The sequence below is a fragment of the Pantherophis guttatus genome, chromosome 6, assembly GCF_059756535.1.
Source record: "Pantherophis guttatus breed Tessera chromosome 6, ASM5975653v1, whole genome shotgun sequence".
NCBI lineage: Eukaryota > Metazoa > Chordata > Lepidosauria > Squamata > Colubridae > Pantherophis > Pantherophis guttatus.
In genome coordinates, this window is record NC_142068.1 from 201,084 (window position 1) to 220,250 (window position 19,167).

The 19,167-nt window shown below is 48.1% G+C and overlaps 1 protein-coding gene across 2 annotated transcripts; it reads left to right on the forward strand.

Annotated features, from left to right (window-relative positions):
• The first annotated feature begins 7,271 nt into the window (after nt 1-7,271).
• On the forward strand, nt 7,272-18,674 carry PPP1R2 (protein phosphatase 1 regulatory inhibitor subunit 2). Of its 2 annotated transcripts, none has more exons than XM_034424576.3 (6): nt 7,272-7,837; nt 8,033-8,140; nt 8,224-8,295; nt 12,583-12,689; nt 13,652-13,867; nt 17,416-18,674. In XM_034424576.3, the coding sequence occupies exons 1-6, from the start codon at nt 7,644-7,646 to the stop codon at nt 17,481-17,483; spliced, it is 765 nt and encodes a 254-aa protein (XP_034280467.1). In that variant the 5' UTR covers nt 7,272-7,643; the 3' UTR covers nt 17,484-18,674. The 2 variants fall into 2 exon arrangements, with proteins under 2 accessions (XP_034280467.1, XP_034280468.1); XM_034424577.3 differs by lacking the exon at nt 17,416-18,674 and adding an exon at nt 14,305-14,492 and having other exon boundaries at nt 7,580-7,837.
• Nucleotides 18,675-19,167: the final 493 nt, after the last annotated feature.

Below are 19,167 nucleotides of genomic sequence, written 5' to 3' on the forward strand. Positions count from 1 at the left end.
CAGGGAGGAGAGCTACCTCCAACTTGGAAGACAGCATTTATTTCGCTGATCCCAAAAGATGGGCAAGAGTATACAGATCCTAAAAACTATAGGCCGATTTCACTTTTAAATACAGACTACAAGATTTTTGCTAAAATTTTAGCAAACAGATTAATGACAGTTATGCAGCAAATGATTCATCATGATCAAACTGGTTTTATAAATGGAAGACGAATGAAAAGTAATGTAAGGCAGATTGTCAATTTATTAGAGTATTTGGGAAGGAACAACCAGGTCCCCGCAGTACTAGTTTTTTGGGACGCTGAAAAAGCTTTTGATTGATTGAATTGGGAATTTTTATTAAAATTAATAGAAAGGATGCAATTTGGAGAACATTTTACACAATCTATTAAGGCAATATATCAAAAACAAACAGCGCAAATAATAATCAATGGTGGTTTAACAGATAATTTTAATATAGAAAAAGGAACAAGGTAAGGCTGTCCCTTGTCTCCGTTATTGTTTATTTTGACGCTGGAAATTTTATTAAACAAAATACATGGGACTGATATAATAAAGGGAATTAGAATTAGACGGCATGAATATAAGCTACGAGCATTTGCAGATGACCTGGTGGTTACCTTAGCCCAACGGGTACAATTGATTACAGCCTTGATGGATATAATCTGCTCATATGGACAAGTATCTGGTTTTAAAATAAATACAGCTAAAACAAAGATAATAGCTAAAAACATTGACAGAAGCCAGAAAGAAGAGATAGAAACAGGATTTCAAATAGTTAAGAAGATTAAATATTTAGGGGTTTATATTATGACTGCAAATACGAAATTATATCAACATAATTATGAACCATTATGGCAAAAAATACAGAAAGAGATGGAAAATTGGAAGAAATTGCAACTGTCTTTGCTGGGTAGGATAGCCGCTGTAAAAATGAATATCTTACCAAGATTTTTATTTCTTTTTCAAATGATACCTATACTTAAAAAAGATGAAAATTTGAAGGAATGGCAGAAGGGCATAAACAAGTTTGTGTGGGCAGGGAAGAACCATGAGTTAATCAAAAGATAATGCAAGACACCCGAGAAAGAGGTGGTCTTAAAATGCCCAATTTAAGACTGTATTATGAAGCTGCTACCCTCTCAGCAATTACAGATTGGATAAATTTAACGGAGGAAGAGATACTGAATATTGAAGGATACGGTCTGGTCTACGGCTGGCATGCTTATCTATTGTATGACAAGAAAGTAGATAAGACTTTTAAAAGTCACATATTAAGAAATGCTCTACTGCGTGTCTGGAAAAAGTATAAATATAAACTAAAGGATAAGTTACCAATATGGACAGTACCCAGACACACAATAGAGAATATAAATTTGGAGCAAAAGCAAGATAAGTTTACATATAAGGAACTCCTTTATAAGGAAGGAGTTAGATTACAATTAAAATCTATGGAGCAATTAAGAAAAGAAGGAATTATTAAGACTTGGTTTCAGTATGGTCAGCTGCAGGCCAGATGGAGAGAGGATCAAAAAATTGGTATTTTGCAGCAGGATGAGAATTTGATAAAGCAAATAAGAGATAAAGGTCAAATGCATATTAAAAGGTTGTATAATGTATTAGTGGAAATAGATTCGGAAACAGAGCTAGTCAAGGATTGTATGATAAAATGGGCACAAAACATAGGTGAACCAATAATGTTGGATACATGGGAAAAGATATGGGTTAGAAACGTAAGATTCACACAAGCTCAAAACTTAAGAGAGAACTTTTACAAAATGTTTTATAGATGGCATTTAGACCCAAAAAAACTAGCCTGCATGTATCCAAATTTACAACCCAAGTGTTGGCGATGTGAATGTGAAGATGCTACATATTTTCATATATGGTGGACATGTAAAAAAATTAAGGCTTTTTGGATAAAAATATGGTGGATTATTCAAAATATTTTAAGGAAAAAAATTAAATTTACACCAGTTTTTTTTTGTTGGGAATAGTCACGGATTGTACTGTAATAGAGACTAAGTTGGTTTTGAATTTAATAACAGCTGCCAGGTTACTGGTGGCACAGTATTGGAAGAAGGAAGATCCACCTACCATTGAGGAATGGACATTAAAAGTTGTGCATCTGGCAGAGATGGCAAAAATTTCATCATATCTTAAAGTTCATTCAAATGAAAGATACATATCAGAATGGAGAAGATGGATTGACTATATACAAAAAAAGTATCCGAACAAGAAGATTAATATAGTTTATGAATGAAATATTTTTGAGTAGTTTATGTTTATAGTTTTTGAGTTATAAGGAGTTAAAAATTTAGGGACAATATGAATGCAATAATTTGTTAGCATATTTTAGCTTTGTGAATGCTATAACATGCTGTGCCTGTTCTGGGAAGTCTAGGGAGGGGGAGGGGGGGGAAGGAGGGGAGGGGGAAAGGGGGGGGGAGAAAATGTCTGTATTTCTTATAAAACTTTTCAATAAAAAAAAAAAAGCATGAAGCCGGTTCCCTTGCTCGACCCCCAAAGAAGTCTCAGTCCTGCCCCAATTAACAAAGTAGCATAGATTGGAGAGAAGGCCCCTGCTGAACATTTTTTTGGATTAGCCAAGAAGGCTCCACACCCATTTATTTATTTATTATTTATTAGTCGCATTTTTATGTCGCCCAACTCCCGAGGGACTCAGGTGGCCCTGAAGTGGCTTCAACGACTCTCTAAAACGGGTGTCAAACTCACGGCGTCATGTGACATATTGGGACTTTTTTCCCCTTTGCTAAACCGGGCGTGGGCGTAGCCAGCGCATGATGCATCCAGCCTGCAGGCCGTGAGTTTGACAACCCTGCTCTAAAAGGATGTAAGTGAGCAGCTGTCTGCAAGGAGTATAAATCCTTCCATTCCCCACCATCCAGTCAGAGCTGAAGAAGCTTCTGGGATGAGAAGTGAAATGTCTTCAAAAGAAAAAACAAGAAAGTCCAGCTGCCTCCTGAAAAAGCACCTTTGGGATTTCCATGACCTGGAAGACTGAGAATCTCCATAGACCTTCCGCTGATGATGTTACCTAGCCTGGTGAGGAAACATTTGGAAGCCAAACAGCAACTTCAGTCCACCACCAAAATCAATCCCTAATCTGGTCCTTCAGGTCTTCCAATAGCGCATCAGTCACCAGTGTAAGAGTCCATCCACCTTGCGGCTGGCTATCTTCTTCTCTTTCCTTCCAATCTTCCCTACACCTGGACCTTTGCAGAAGTGTTTCCAAAACAGGATAAGTTTCCTTCCATTACTCATTATTTTCTTGGCTGTCCACTGTATTCTCCGGACTCTTCTCCAAGACCACAGAGCACCCCTGCTCTTGCTAGCCTCCTCCTTCCAACTTTGCTTCCAGTGTCCCCCAGGGCTCTGACCAGGCATGGCTGTCCCCCCTCGCAAAGCCATGAGGAGCGTCCAGCGCCTCTTGGCCTGTGGCAAACCACATGGTGCCTCTTCTCTCTCCCACCCACCCCCACACGTGGCCTCCCTCTGCTTGGGATCAGCCCTTTGAGCCCACTCAGCATCCCACGCTGTTCTGACGTGGATAAAATAAGAGCTATATTAGGATAAGTAGATTTTAATATTTACACTGTACACACTACCACTTTAGCCATGAAAGTCAGTTGGGTGACTTTGGGGCAGTCACCCTCATAGGGTGGTGGTTGTGGAAAAAAAGAGGAAGGTTGTTACGTTCGCCGACTTGAGTTCTTTATAAAAATTATAAGTGTGATACAAATAAATACATTTTCTGTTAGGAGTGAGTTTTCCTTTGCCAGAGCTCTTCATCTACGCTATGATCTCTTCCAACCCTCTAATTCCAGGCATTAACTGGGTGTGCTGGAATCGGGGTTGAAGAGACTGGTTCCTCCAGTTTAACAGCCCCCAGCAATTCCCCAAAACAAGAGGCTGACTGCCAAGCTGAAAGAGGCCTAGAGACACAGGGGCCACTAACTGCCTGCAGGTTGAATTCAGCCCAGTCCAGCCGGCTTAGCTGGGTACAGTGCATGTCACCGGTTTTGGCAAGTTGGACTTTTCATCTTCTGCAGGTCTGTTAAGTGTGGCGTAGCTCTTCCGCAAGGAGAGAAGCCTGTCGAGTTAGAAGCTTCGAAGGAAGCCTTGCAAAGTAAAAAGCCACATGCTCCCACAGATTGTTTGCAGTCACTCTTTTATGTTGGTGTAACATGTAGTTCTGCCCAGTTGCTGCATTAGAGAGCTGAGTTAAAAGATACCTTGATTGCTAAGAATTTTTGTCAAAAATAGGTCATACAAGGGAGATTTAAATCTCTTTTAACAAAGTGATTGCTTTACCGAAGTTGAGGTGCCACAGAAATTGAGAGATTTCAGCATTAAAGTGTGTTTAGGAAGGCTGAGCTGGCTGGCTAACCCACTTGGCCAGCATTGGTGCCTCTGTGTCAGAAGCCCAGAAGCCAAGGGGTTTGTCTTGAGATCAGCATTATTCAACATCTTTAATTATTTATTGATTATTGCGATTTATATGCCGCCTTTCTCCCGAGGGACTCAAGGCGGCTTACAAAATGACAATTTCCAATACAAATCACAATAAAATTAAATTAAATTAAAATCAACACCCCAATTAAAAGTTTAAAATTATAACAGTGTACATCCAAATGGATCAGCTGAATTGACGGAAGAGCCAAGTCTTCAGCTCGCGACGGAAGGAAAGGAGGTCGGGGGCTGTCCTGAGTTCGGTGGGCAATCCATTCCAGAGGGTCGGGGCTCCCACAGAGAACGCTCTCCTCCTGGGGGCCGTCAGCCGACATTGTTTGACCGACAGCACCCTGAGGAGGCCCACTCTGTGAGAGCGCACGGGACGATGGGAGAGCGGCAGGAGATGGTCCTGCAAGTAGCCTGGGCCTAAGCCATGTAGGGCTTTATAGGTAAGCACCAGCACCTTGAAACGAATCCGGAATGCCACCAGCAGCCAGTGCAGCTCACGCAGGAGGTGTTACACGGGAGTATCGAGAAGCCCCGTAATTACCCGTGCGGCTGCATTCTGGACTAGCTGGAGTCTCCGGACGCATCCCAAGGGCACCCCCATGTAGAGGGTGTTACAGTAGTCCAACCTAGAGGTAATGAGGGCGTGAGTGACCGTGGCGAGGGCATCCCGGTCTAGAAAAGGGTGCAACTGGCGTACAAGACGCACCTGTGCGAAGGCCCCCCTGGTTATGGCCGTCAGATGATCATCCAAGGACAGCCGAGAATCCAGAAGGACACCCAAGTTGTGGATCCTATCAGAGGGAGTAAGGGTCTCTCCCCCGATCACTAAAGATGGAATCTCCAGATCCCGGGATGCCGGCATCCACAGCCACTCAGTCTTGGAAGGGTTGAGTCTGAGTCTGTTCCTGCCCATCCAAACTCGCACTGCTTCCAGGCAGTGGGACATCACGGAAAGGGCATCCCTAGGGTGGTCAGGGGTGATGTAAAGCTGGGTATCATCAGCATATTGATGATACCTCACCCCAAAACCACAAATGATCTCACCCAGCGGTTTCATGTAGATTTTTTTTTTAATTTGATTTATATGCCGCCCTTCTCTGGAGACTCAGGGCGGCTTACAATGTGTTAAGCAATAGCCTTCATACTTTTGTATATTTATACAAAGTCAGCTTATTGCCCCCACAAACTGGGTCCTCAATTTACCTACCTTAGAAAGGATGGAAGGTTGAGTCAACCTTGAGCCTGGCAAGATTCGAACTTACTAATTGCAGACAGCTGGAGTTAAATTACAATGCATTAGTCTGCTGAGCTATCCAGGCTCCTAAAGTTAAATGTTAAGAGATGTTAACATTAAAGAGTTAAACTCTTTAATGTTAAAGAGCAGAGGGGAGAGAACTGATCCCTGAGGCACCCCACAAGTGAGGGGCCTCTGGGAGGATCCCTGACCCCCCGCCCAAACAGACTGCAAGCGACCAGAGAGGTAGGAGGAGAACCACTGTAAAACAGTGCCTCCTATCCCTAACCCCCTGAGCCGCTGCAGCAGGATACCATGGTTGATGGTATCGAAAGCCGCTGAGGTCAAGAAGGACCAGGATGGAGGAACAACCCCCATCCTTGGCCCGCCAGAGATAATTTACTAGGGCAACCAATGCCGTTTCCGTGCTGTGACCACACCTGAAACCAAATTGGTAAGGGTCGAGGTAGTCATTTATTAATGACCTGGGCAACAGAACAGATGGTTTGCCTCACTGAGCAAGGCCCTCGCCTGCTAATCATGAAGATGTCCAGCCAGGAAAGCCTCCCCACCCACAAGTATGCCTCTGCTTCTTTGAGATGGAGGACTAATTCACCTGCTGAGAGAAATAAAAGTTTGGCTAGCAGTTCCAAGATGTAGAAATATAGAGAAGCACATACATACTGGGCCCATGCCTATGGTCGATTGCAAAAGAAGGCAGAACAATTAGTAAAACCGCTGAATTATTATGTTGAAGTTTGGCTGAAATGGTTCCGTCTTATAAGTGAAGCCAAAAGGAGAAAAACACTAGAAAGCCCGGTTTCTTTTTGGTGGGATGATGCAAATCCCACCCCCTCCTCACATCACTGCTATTACAAACATTAGGAAGGGACTTTGCTAGAAGCAGCCTTGGGATGAGGGGGTGGGGGAAGCTGCGTTGCTGGGCTGCATCCTGCCCTCCCTTCCCCACAGGAGCCAGGGGGATTATCCAGTCGAGCCTGACATCTCTTCAGCCGTGGGGTGGCAGTGCCCGCAGCTCCTGTGCCAGGCCAAGAATTCCCGCGGGGCAGGGCGGGGCGGCGGAAACACGACCCCGAAACGACCCAAGCTCTCCTCGGTCCACCTGGCCAAAGGGAAAGGCCACCCCAGCAGGACGCCGGTCACTCACCGGGAAGCCGGCTGGCAGACCGGATTCCTCTTCCACCCCTCCCCTCCCCCACGGACGCCTCCCCATGGCGATCGACGGCAAAGAGGGTCTCGCGGGTGAGGGGGAGACGGAGCCCCCCCCCTCCTCTCCGCCCGCGCCTCCTCTGCCCGGAGACTTCTCCCGCGGCGGCCCCCCACTTCTTGCCCCTCCTCCCCTCTGGTCCGGCCTGTGCCCCCCCCCCGCTCAGACCCCCACAATCCTCCAGACACGCAGCCAGCCCGGGGGAGGGGGGGGGCGACGACGACGGGGGATTCTGGGAGTCGAGGTCCACCCAGAGCACCTCGTGGGGCCCCTTCCTCCAAAGCTCGCTTCCCCCTCCGGGAGGGCCCCGAAATCATCGCCCCGCCCGCCTGGCTGCGTGTCGGGGGGAGTTGAAGGCTCCACGCGCGAACGGCGCAGGAAGGGGCTTCTCCCCAAAGAAAGGAAGGCGGGAACCGTGGGGGGGGGCGCGGGGAGAAGGGCGGCACCGGCGGCGACCCTCAGCCGAGCCCGGGGCGGGGCTCCGGGCGACCGACGGTTCTCTCGGGGAGTCGGGATCGGGCCGGCCGGCAACGGCGCCAAAGCCGCCAAGCCCCGCCCCCACCCGAACCCGGCGGGCGGAAGCGAGTTCGGCAAGCGCGCGTGACGCCCCCCTCCCGCCACGCCCTTGTGACGACACAGGCCGGCGCCCGGAGCGCGCATGCGCAGGGCGCGCGTACGGGCCGGGGAGCGGCGGCGATGGAGGCGAAGGGCTCGGCGGGCGGCGGGAGGCCCGTGAAGGGCATCCTGAAGAACCGCTCCGGCAGCGGCGGAGGCAGCGCAGGGCGAGGCCTGGACGACTCCGAGGCTCTCTCGCAGGCGTCGCCGCTGCCGCCCACCAGGCCGCTCCTGCAAGCGCAGCCGAGCAGCGAGAGCCGCGGCGAGGAACTCGGGTGGGCCGGCGGGGAGGGGGGAGAGCAGCGGTGGGGCCGTCTCTTTCTCCTTCTCTCTCTCTCTCTCTCCTTCTCTCTCTCTCTCTCTCCTTCTCTCTCTCTCTCTCTCGGGCGGCGGGGGGGGGCGCCTGCCTCTCCTCGCTCACGGCCCTCCTCAATAACCCCCCCCCTTCCCTCCCTCCCATCCCCGGCCAGGAAGAAGACGCAGAAGTGGGACGAGATGAACATCCTGGCCACCTACCACCCGCCCGGGAAGGACTACGGGCTGATGAAGATCGACGAGCCCAGCACTCCCTACCACAGGTGCGGGAGCGGGGAGGGGAGAGGCCGCGTGGGGAGGGTCGCCGCCCCATCGAGCCCCCGACGAGCTTCCCTTCTCCCCGCAGCCTGAAGGAGGAGGACGCCGGCAGCGACGCCGAAGACAGCCCGGTGCCCACGGCGGACGTCCTCGCCGAAAAGTAGGTGGCGCCTCGGCGCGGGGCCCTCGCTCGCCAGGGGCTTCCTTGTCTCGGCCGATGGGACGCTTGGGGCTGCCGAGGCCTCGCTCAGGGTTTCCCTCCTGGGGCCCGAAGGCGGCCCCCTCCCTCTCCTTTAAGGCTGGCGGCAGAATCGCTTAAGAGCGGAGGGGAGCGGCCTCTACTCCGATGTTTTGGGCTGTTCAGACTGACGTTGAAGGGCAGAGGGCAGCTCTGGTGCCTCGCTGGTGTCTGGGGCAGGAGAGCCCGAGGACCGGCCCTTGAGGGAGGGTGTCCTCACTGCAAGAATGGGGTGAGGTCGATCTCCATGGCTGTCACCTTTCCCACCGAAAATTTGGGAGCGATTTTTGTGAAGGATGCGAAGCAAGGCAGCCCTGTGGTGCATATGGCTTGAACTGGCTCACACAGCAGGTCACTGGTTGCTTTGGCCCTTTCTTCCTCCCTTCTTGATCCAAAACTGATGAAAATCTCTCACCTTGATCCTCTCCTGACTAGAATAGTATTTTATTCCTTCTTATTCAAAAGAAACATCTTGATTTTATTTATCAACTTTATTGATGAAGGGAGGGAGATTTATTTATTTATTTTGTCGCATTTCTATGCTGCCCCACTCCCAAGGTACTCTGGGCGGTTTACAACAGAGAATAAAACAATGCAACAATATCCCATACAAAAGTTAAAAGAAAACATTAAAATGTTAAAACACATACACTCCAATTTGTGGCCGGGTCTCGCAAGATCACCATAACGAGATCAATGGCCCCAGGCCTGCCGGAAGAGCCAGGTCTTCACCGCTTTCTGGAAGGTCAATAGGGTGGGGGCGGTCCGGACTTCAGGAGGTAATTGGTTCCAAAGAGCCAGGGCAGCCACAGAAAAGGCCCTCCCCAACGGGCCCGCCAGCCGACATTGTTTAGCTGACGGGACCCAGAGGAGACCGACTCTGTGGGATCTTACCAGTCACTGGGAGCTATGTGGTAGAAGGTGGTCTCGAAGATAGCCTGACCCTGAGCCATGTAGGGCTTTAAAGGTAATAAACCAACACCTTAAATTGCGCCCGGAGACCGATAGGGAGCCAGTGCAGAATTGGTGTAATATGGGTGTATCTAGGTGCACTCACTATAACTCGTGCGGCTGCATTCTGGACCAACTGTAGTCTCCGAACACTTTTCAAGGGTAGCCTTGAGATGGGCAGTTAAGGAATATGAAATATAAAATAAATTTACTAATCAAACTTACATGGCTGCCCATCTTATTGAAGGCCTTAATGCTTATAAGAGTTCTCCATGGCTTTGATTAGATCTCTTTTGTCCCTTCTTTCTGAAAATCCTCTTTTAGACATCTTCATCCTAGATGAAAGGCGTAAGTATCCATAAAAGGATACTCATCCTTTTACTTTAAAAAGCCCCGTCCTTTTTCCCTGAGCACCTATGTGGGGTTGTCCTCAACCACCTTCATTTAGGCATATCTATCTTCTTTAGTGGGGCAGTTTTAAAAAACCCTCGTTTGAGGTTGAGTTCCTTGTTCTGGGTAGACTCTGCGGTGCAGAATGCTCTCCTTTTCCTGGATGCAGTTCTTTCAGATCTCTGAAGACTCCGCCACGTCTGAATGCTCTCTTAACCCAGCTGCACCCAGCCAGGCTGCCAATGTCTGATCCATTCGTCTTCCTGATGGTTCTAAGGGTCTGCTTCCAATGCTCTTAAAAAAGAAGCCCTGGTAATGAGACAGACGGGGTTCCCACAGAATAAAACGAATGCCCAGGGATGTGGTGTGGTGCGTCTTGTGCACTCTAATTATAAACAAACAGTGTGCTTGTGTGCAAGGTCTCTTGTTTGTCTCCTCTTGCCAACAGGCATCGGTAGGCCTTAATAGCAGGCTGCATATATGTATCATTATGGCCTTCTGGTGTATGTGAAATTTTATTTCAGTTCTGCATTTTTTCTAATTTATCACATTGCATGATAGGTTCACATTTATCACATGATCAGCTGTCTTATTTGCCTGCCCTTGCATCCCTGTTTTTTTATCTTGAAAGCTGTGCAACTCTTTGTTGAACATTGCCTTTTGGGAGTTCTGATTTTCTCTCTGATGGCATTTGATGACTGCATTTGCAGATTTGACAAGTGGCTCTTTGCTCCCTTACCTGGTCTTTAGAAAAATGTTGACCACACAAGGTAAGCAAAGGCTTGAGAGAGTGCTCAAGTTTGTTCTTAAGAAGCATTCAGGGAATAGTGGGCTCTAAGCTACTTCTCAGCCATGGCCTATTTTGTTTGTTGTGCTTTTGTAATTGACTCTTAACCAAAGTAGTGGTTAAGACATCAGGCTAAAAATCAGGAGACTGTGTTCTAGTCCTGCTTAGGCACCAAGCCAGCTGGATGATCTTTGGCCAGTCATACCCTCTCAGTACTAGGAAGGAGGCAAACCAATTCTGGAATCCTGCTAACAAAAAGTGCTGGGACATTTCCAGGTCAACACGGCCTTGAAGGCATCAGGAAAAGAATATGACTCTGGAAAAAGAGGGAGAGGGTTTGGAAGAGCTGCTTCTGAGTTTATGCTGGCTGCTAGTTCTCAGTGCATTCTTTTCCAGATACTTATGGATATCTACTTAATTATTCCACAAAATTTCACAAAGTGTGGTTTTCAAGCAGATTGGGTGGCAATTTTCTGGTCCAACGTCTTATGTTGATTCAACATGGGGACAACTTTTTTCCTGGCCTCTCACCTGTTGTCTGAGATACAACCATATTGAACTCCTCCTTGGTTAGATGTCTCTCCTTCCATCTGTCTTTTCAGTGTAACCCTGTGGATTTAACTGGGTGGTCTCAACTTTCCCATTTGAAAATGTTTTGACTTCAGAATCTGAAAATTTTTCTTTCTGAATTTTTACCCATGCCTGAGCTTTTGGAAGTCACCTTTCATACACTGCAAGAGCTGGGGTTCATGACCCTTGCATGTCTGTGTTGCTGAAAAATAAGGTAGTATTGCTATATCAAAGAAATAAGATTTGGAAGCATGGGCATGTTTCTTGTCCCAGTCGCAAAGCCTGGTCATCTTGTGGGAGCTTCTCAGTAGCTGCACCTACCTTGTGGGACAGCTGCCTGTGGTTCTGATTCCCTGAGTTTTCCTTAAGCTGGGAACACGCTTGGGCTCTGTCTAGAGTTGTGTACACCAGTTTATTCCTTGGAAATCGCTTCTGTTTGTTGTAATCTATATACTATATAAAAAAGAATTTTCATTTTTTAAAAGCATAGAGATGAAAATTTCCAGAAAGGTTAACTCCCCCAATGTTCTTTTGGAGAAATGGGATAATGGATATTTATTAAATTTGCATAGCGCCATTCATTTTTCTAAATGAAACCTCTTGGCAGACTTTTAATTCCAGGGAATTTAACAATGAAAATGTACATAATTATGCTATTTAAACACGTACTTGTAAAGAAATCCTGCATGAAATACAGAAATAATTATGAGCTTTACCCAGGAATTGTATGCAGATACATTCGGGATCTCCAGGTAGGAGTATTGTTAGCAACATGTTTTATTCCTCCATAAGGTCCGTAGCAAGTGGGTGTCCATGCCATGAAGCTATAAATCTCTTCGGTGACTTCAGTTCTAAATTAAAGGGGAGGGGGGGAGAACCCGAGTACCCTCCACAATGTTTTTGGGTTTTTTTATCTCTTCTTTGTGACATTTTGTAAATTCTTGGCAAGAGGAGACCTCCCTCTTCCCGTCTCATGAAGGCGGCAGCAGCTTCTTAGTGCTACAGGATTTTTTGTCTGACAAGCAATGAGCAGTTTCTAATTCTGAACAAATTAAATCCTACGTACAATGCTGTTTGCGTGACCAACACTTCTTAATATTCATGCTAAACAAAATGCATAAGATTTTTTAGTTTTAATTCCAAAGTGGCTTCCTATTTTGACTGGTATGCCTGGGAATAGTGGGGAGGAACTGAAACATTTTTGAGTGGGTTCCCCCTCAGCTGCCAGAGAGGCTTCAGGGCTCCTCCCAGATCCTTAACCGTGGGTTCCTCTCCAGAGTTCTCCTGTTTACTTTTAGCACAGCTTGAACTAAATCCACGGTTGAACTCCTTGTGGTGGGAAAATGGCATTTACTCAACTTCCATTGTCCCCTCATTGCCCGTATCTGCCAGGAGACCCCTGTTCCCATCCTCCTCTGGGGAAGTCGGCTCCCTATCCGTCCATCCCCTGTTCCCCCCACCAGGTCTTGGGCAGGCGGCCTCAGCTCAGCTCTTCCATTTTCTCGCTGCAGGTTGGCAGCTGCAGCACAAGGGCAGGGCCCCAAAATCCTGGCAAGGCAGGATGACAGCAGTGATGATGATGAGGATGACGAGGTAGACTTGACCCCGGAAGAATTGGGTAGGTGTGGCTTTGTGGTTTTATAGCACTAGACCAGACCTGGGCATTTTATGACACTGGGCCACATCCAGCCCATAGATGGTCTCAGTCCAACCTTGAGGGGGAGCAGCAGAGGGCAAGGCATGTGTGCAGTGTTGGCGGCCCTCCACAACAGTCCCAGGTTGCCCCTTGGGAAAATTAATTGCCCATCCCTGCACTAGATCAATGCTGAGACGCCGTGAGTAAGAGCTCCCCTGGAAAGGACAGGCTGGAACGGATTGTGTTCTTATTGCGGTCCCTACGTAGCCAGAGAAATGGCCAATTGGGCTTGACAGGGTCTTAAGAATATGGCAGGATCTCTTGGCCTGCCTTCTCCTGTAGTGGTTGTGCCTGGTCCCTGCTCTTGTGTCCCGCGCCTTGGTCGCTGCAGGGGAGGGAGCGAGAGCGCAGGTGTGTCTTCTCTGTGGCGTTCCCCTTGTATCTCAAAAAAACCCCCAAAAGGTTCTGTGATTCTTGCATATATGCAAAGCAACACGGATAGTTCAGTGGCTTCTGACCAACTGGACTGGCTCTCCTCTGCCTTCTTTCCAGGCCCAAGATATTTTTCTTCTTCTGGTGGCTCTACATCAGTGTTACAAAGACAACTGGTCTGTTTGGCCTCTGCATAAGTCAGCAAGGGCTGAGGGAAACAAAATTCAAGTTTTGGGTTTGATGAAGGGCTCTTTTGCTCCCTCTACCCCCCACCCCCACCCCGGTAGCTTTTCAGGTGGGAGAAAAGGCAGGTATCCAAAAGCAGGCAACCCTTGTTGTATGTAACCTAGCTCGTAGTCATCCCTGCAATGTGAGGGTGACTTAGCAGAGATCCCCCAGTCAATCTGATTGCGCTCGATTTCATGTGTGTGGAATGGAATGAAACTTGTGAAATTTGTGGCTGATGTGTATTCGTGTGTGTTATGTTGCGTATTCTGTTTCTCCTGGTACAGAGAAAAAGAGGCAGTTTGAAATGAAGAGGAAAATGCATTACAACGAAGCACAGAACATCAAGCTGGCCAGGCAGCTGATCGCAAAGGAAATGCACGGCGAGGCTGCCGATGAGGAGGAGGAGGAGGAAGAGGAGGAGGATTGTGAGGAGAATGAGGAAGAAGACGAGGACAATGAGGATGAGATGCAGGATGAGTGTAAAACAGGCACAGAATCAGGTGAGCCCTGGGACTCACGGGGAAAGTCCTTTTTGCTTGGATGGTTGGGCTGGTCACCCTTCCTCCCTGCTGCGGCCGCTGCCCTGGAACCTCGCGCCACATGTTCAGATTCTGTGCAGTGTGGAAAAGCTTCTTGGTTTGTGCCACGTCGTGTTAGAAGCCTTGGTTTGATGTCTGCTTGCTGGCACGTCCCATCTTTTCCCAGTGGCCTTTGTCCCTTCCAGGGGAACTTCCTCCTTGAGCTGGAAAGGAAACAGTGGAGGGAAAGGTAGACAGTTAGCTCTTCTGGCTTTTCCCCCCCTTGTTATATCTCAGTTTGCAGGAAAGCTTCAGTTTCTGCCTGGAAGTGCTCCGAGGTGGTGCAGACGAGCCGTTAGCCAGAGCTGCTGGTGGGCTTGCCTTCTGAATGCGCCTTCCCCTTTGTATTTGCATTCCAGATGCAGCAGCATGCCAGAAGCAGAGTGTCTCCTTCTGCATCAGCTTCCTTTGAGCCTGTTGGTGTCTCCCAGGGGGGCCCCCCTTCCTCCCCAGGGTCCCTGTTGGAGAGGGAAAGAGCTTTCTCCCCCAAGATGCTCTCTTGGCTGGGCTGTTCTTCACCTGAATAAATTGACCGCTTCTCTTTGAAGTTCCAAGAATGGTGAATGTCGGAGGGATTCAAAAGAAAACCTGGGTGTCCAGTGTCGCCCACCTCTAGTTGCATAAATTTGCACCCATAGTCTATCAGCTAAACTTCTCATTTGTTGTCAGCATTCTTGCAAACGGAACTAGAAGTGTCCTTGAATCACAAAGGTGTAAGAAAAAGCTCAGATAGCAGGCAGGGAAGAAGTTGAGAGTGGAGCAGCCCACGGTTTTCAGTGCGAAGGAAGCCGAGGAAAGATAAGCTCCTCTGGGCAGCGGGCAATCTTAGCCTGCACCTGTGGGGAAGCCAAGTTAGTGTTGGGGAGACATTCCCAGTGGGTTCTTGGGTGGCCTTCGGCAGCGGCCGGTGTGCAAAACTCAGCCGCACTTAGGGAGGACGTGACACCAAAGGTGGACTCAGTCTGAGTAACCAACAGGGAAAGATTGGGAACTTCCTCCTCCTCCTGCTTCTCAGTAGAAGTGGGACCCCCACCTGCCTCTTCTAGACAGGGACAGAAAGACCCAGTTTTATTTATTTTTTTGATAGCAGCCTTCCATTTTGTGTCTCAGTGGGCTTTTCATGATCAATAACTGTTGATTTTCTCAGGTGACCCTGTGAACTAAAGGCTACTAGCCTTTGTTACAAGTCTGCCAGAAATGGCTTCTTGGATTTTCTGTCTTTTACAAGTGTTTAAATGTTTAATATCTGGCTGCCGGCCCCAATTATATCATAGAATTCAGCTGCTCTAACAAGACTTTAAAAATGCAACTTAAAATCCAAAGTACTGAACTTTTCATAAATCTTAGCACTCTGATGTCTCCTTGAAACATTCCCAGTCTTGACCATGCTGGTTTTGGGCGAGATCTTTGTTTACACTTCATCTAAGAGTGGAGAAGGGACTAGAGGTTTTCTTTGGGGTCTTTGGGTTCCAGCTCATCAGGAACCTTCAAAAGTTGCCAAACTATTTCAGTAAAATGATACGTACGGCTATCTTGAAATAGCAACTCTGGTTGAATCAAACTCACTGAAACCAACAGCAATAATAACGACTACACACTTAGCAGCAGCCAGACAATGGACATTACAAACAGCATCCATCTCAGGGGCTCCATTTAACCTCCCAGGAAAACAGCCGTGGGATTGAGACTTTCCAAAATGCCAACAGAGATGGATCTTGAAGGAAAGGGCCTCTTTCAGGTTAATAACCCACCCGTGAAGGGCTTTTCTCATGACAACAAGCCATGAATTGCCTCGTAAGCCCCTGGGGAGCCAGTGCAGCTCGCGGAGTAGAGATGTAACGTGAGCATACCAAGACACTCTCACAACTGCCCACGTGGCTCTGGGCTGCTCCAGCTAATGCCTCCAGCTGCTCTTCAGGGGTGGCTTCATGTGAAATGCAAAAACAGCCCCCTCTGGAGATGACCAAGGCAGCAGTGACCACCCACCCAGGAAAGAAAATTGGTGCATGAGGGATATCATATGCCCCCCCTCCCAGCCGTTGTTGCCACCTGTTCCAGCCACAAGTCCAGGAGAACTCCTAGGTTGCGCCCCTGATTGGTTTAGAGTAGCACCACTCCGTCCAGATTTAAAGATGGCAGACAACTGAACCGCGGAGTACCTAAAACCAACAACCACTCGGACTAGCTAGGGCTGAACAGAAGCCCCCTACACCTTCCAAGAACCTCTCACCACTGGCCACGGCAGTGGAGTTTGTGAGAATTGCAGCTAAACAAAATCCAGAGGTTTTTTTAATTTTCTCTTCCACTCTTGCCCCCGGCAGTTAAAAATGGGGATATTTGTTTCTCCTCGCTCTGCCTCTCTAGCTGCAGAATTATTCTTTCTCCAGGTCTCAGTGTCAGGAGGAGAACCCCTGTCCACCTGCAGCCTCTTCACAGTTGCTGGCAAGCTACTGATTAGTCCAGAATTTGGGGTCCCACCTCTCTGGATGTCAGAGGCTTCTGCTCATTAACTCCTGGTGTGAGTTGGGCAAGGGTCCTCGGCTTCTGCTGCCTCTGAACGCTTCTAGAGAGAGCTCAGGGATACAGGCTCCAGTGCGCCTTTTAAAAGCCTTTTTCTCTTCTGGAATCAAAGCATTTATCTTCCTTTTCCTTGGAGCAATCACTGGTGACTGTAGGTGACAGACCACAAAGATAAATAGTCCACATGTAATTGGTTAGCAAATGGAATTTGCTCTCTGTACTTAGCATATATGCACAGCATATATGAATGGATATCTTGAATTTTGGGATTTAAAAAAATGTTCAAGAAAAATACTAAAGCGGAGACGTCTCTCGTATCGCAGTCTCTGTCTAGGCCTCGGGGGGCCTCTTGCGTCTGAGCCAGTCTCTGCTTTCCACAGTGGAGCACTGAGGGCGATCCTGCCATGCTCTGCCTGCAGGGGCCGGGCCTCCTTTGTGCTTCAGGGTAGTAAATCAAAGCAGAATCTCGCATAGGCCAGCACTTTTCATCCCAGTGCATTTGTCCACGTGGGGGTCAGGATTGTGGGATTGGCAACAGCAGACATTGGTGGTGGGTTGTACGTTTGCCATTTAGGATTGTCTAGAGTAGCAGTTAACCCCACTGAGAGCCTGAAAGTCCCGAATAGTGATATTGTTGTGAAGGGCAGGACGTGACCTTAGAGATGCTAAGTTTGCTCTCAGAAAACCAGATACTCCATCTCATTTCAGGAATGGGCACATGAAGAACTGATAAGTCTATGGAATTGTTGATTTCCACAGCAAGTATTAAGTATTCAAAAACTAGGAATGTGCCGTTAAAACTTAATGTGTGTTTTTTTCAAAGCCCATCAGGCTTCCGTGCCATTAGTGAGCCCGTTGGGTCTGCTTCAGAGATGACCAGTGCCTGTCCTGCCGCTGGGGTGCCTTGTGTTGCCTGCTGTGACCACCCACTTCTCTTTTTCCCCCCACAGTACCTGCTCCTAGCGACCCGCTTGAGAACATTGCACACAGCCTGGAAGAAGTCTGCTCAGGACTGTAACAGCTCCCAGTCACCCTTTTGTATTCCTTGCCACATCACCCTTCTGCAGGTCTGTTTCAACAGGTTGGCTTGCACTTTGATATTTGACGAAAATGGTGATGATCTCAAGGTTTTGTTCGCAATGAAAATGTTGCTGATGTGGCTGGTTCTGGTGGTCACAGAAGATGGTTTCATTGCTCATCTGAAGAACACAGCGTGGAGCAATGCCAGTGAGCAAGGCAATTGGTGTCACTTCTTTTTCTGATTTGAACCTGCAGAACATCTGAAAGCTTTGTTTTCTCTTTTATCATGCTGTAGTATTTGAGTTACATACAAATGTCCCCGTAAGGGTTTGATGTTATACTGCAGCTACTGTGCTATACTGCAGCTAGGAAAAGAACGAGCCCCTTGGCAAAAGGGATTAATGGAAGAGTGTTTTTACAGCCTTTTTTCCCTTCCCTTCCTGCAGACTTGAGCGGGTTCTGAGAGGCAGGCCTTGCCTGCCTGCTGAAGGGCTAAGAGCAGTTGGATGGCTTTCCCAGCTGCAGTGAGAGACGATCAGCCTGTCTCAGTAGCTGCTATAGCTTTTTTTCCATTTGAGTTGGCCAGGATCGGGAGCATTGCATGGGGGCTCTTCCATCAGGCCTCTCTGCTTTTCAGGGTGCCTTCCCACGCTGTTGAAGGGTCTGCCAGCTTCTAGAAAATGAAAGCAGGTTCAACCCCCCCTGAACAATCCCCATGTTGCCTGCTGGCTTTCCTTCTCTCTAGATAAGCAGCATAGAGATTCTCTCCGAGGAGACTCTGGTGTGGCAGCATAGACAGAGTGCACAGCTACCTGCTTTTGTTTCTTAACTAGAAGAGGCAGCATTCCCACAGCCCTCTGTTGCCCTGTGGTCTCTTTTTGGTAACCTCTCCACCCTCCCTATGTCGTGAATGAACCTGAATCAAACAGCTGTTTTTTAGTTTGACTGGCCTTTGTGATTTTCTTAAGACTTGGACTTTTTAAGCCTTGGAAGAGAGAGGGGCATCTGTTGGTCAGCTAATGTTTGTAAAAAGATTTGGAATGTTCTGACAAGCTGAAGTTGCCTAGAAAACACCTGTGTTGTGCTACTGAATTTGTTCCTTCACTTCTGGATTCCATTTCACTGGCTTGTTTCCTCCATGTAACTGTTTTATTAAAGTAAAGAATCCACCAAGTGTATTTTGCAACAAGCAGATCAGGTGAATATCTTCCTTGGGGCACGCGACTTGACCGAACCGGTGACAGAATCCCCATATGGCGACCTGGCTCTGATGCTCGGCACCAATGAACCGTATTCCTGGATCCCTGGCTCTAGTCTTGTGCCTTGGGAGCCGTGGGCCTGAACGGAGGCCACCATGGTAAGACCTGGCTGGCTGGCTTCCAGGCGCCCTCTTGATTTACCTCTGGCCCCTGCCGCTCCAGGATCATCCTGGAGGCTCCTATCCTCACTACCCTAGCCCCAGCACTCCTGGCGGGTCCCTTTGTGGGGAGGAAGCAGAGTTTTCTGGTGTTGGCCTCTGGATTTACCTTGTTTATTAAATGTGTTGCTGCGAGGCAACTCTGACACCTTGTCTTGACATCTCTTCATAGTTGACAATAGAAGGGTTCAGTTGAGACACCAAAACGTTAACACGGCCATGGAAACAATGCAAGAGAAGCAAGCGGAACTCTCGGCTAAGGTCT

Bases quoted from the DNA above. Each gene is read 5' to 3' on its own strand.
- PPP1R2 (XM_034424576.3), top strand. From the start codon at position 7,644: ATGGAGGCGAAGGGCTCGGCGGGCGGCGGGAGGCCCGTGAAGGGCATC. The intron at 7,838-8,032 runs GTGGGCCGGCGG...ATCCCCGGCCAG, and splicing joins AGCCGCGGCGAGGAACTCGG to GAAGAAGACGCAGAAGTGGG. The intron at 12,690-13,651 runs GTAGGTGTGGCT...CTCCTGGTACAG, and splicing joins CTTGACCCCGGAAGAATTGG to AGAAAAAGAGGCAGTTTGAA.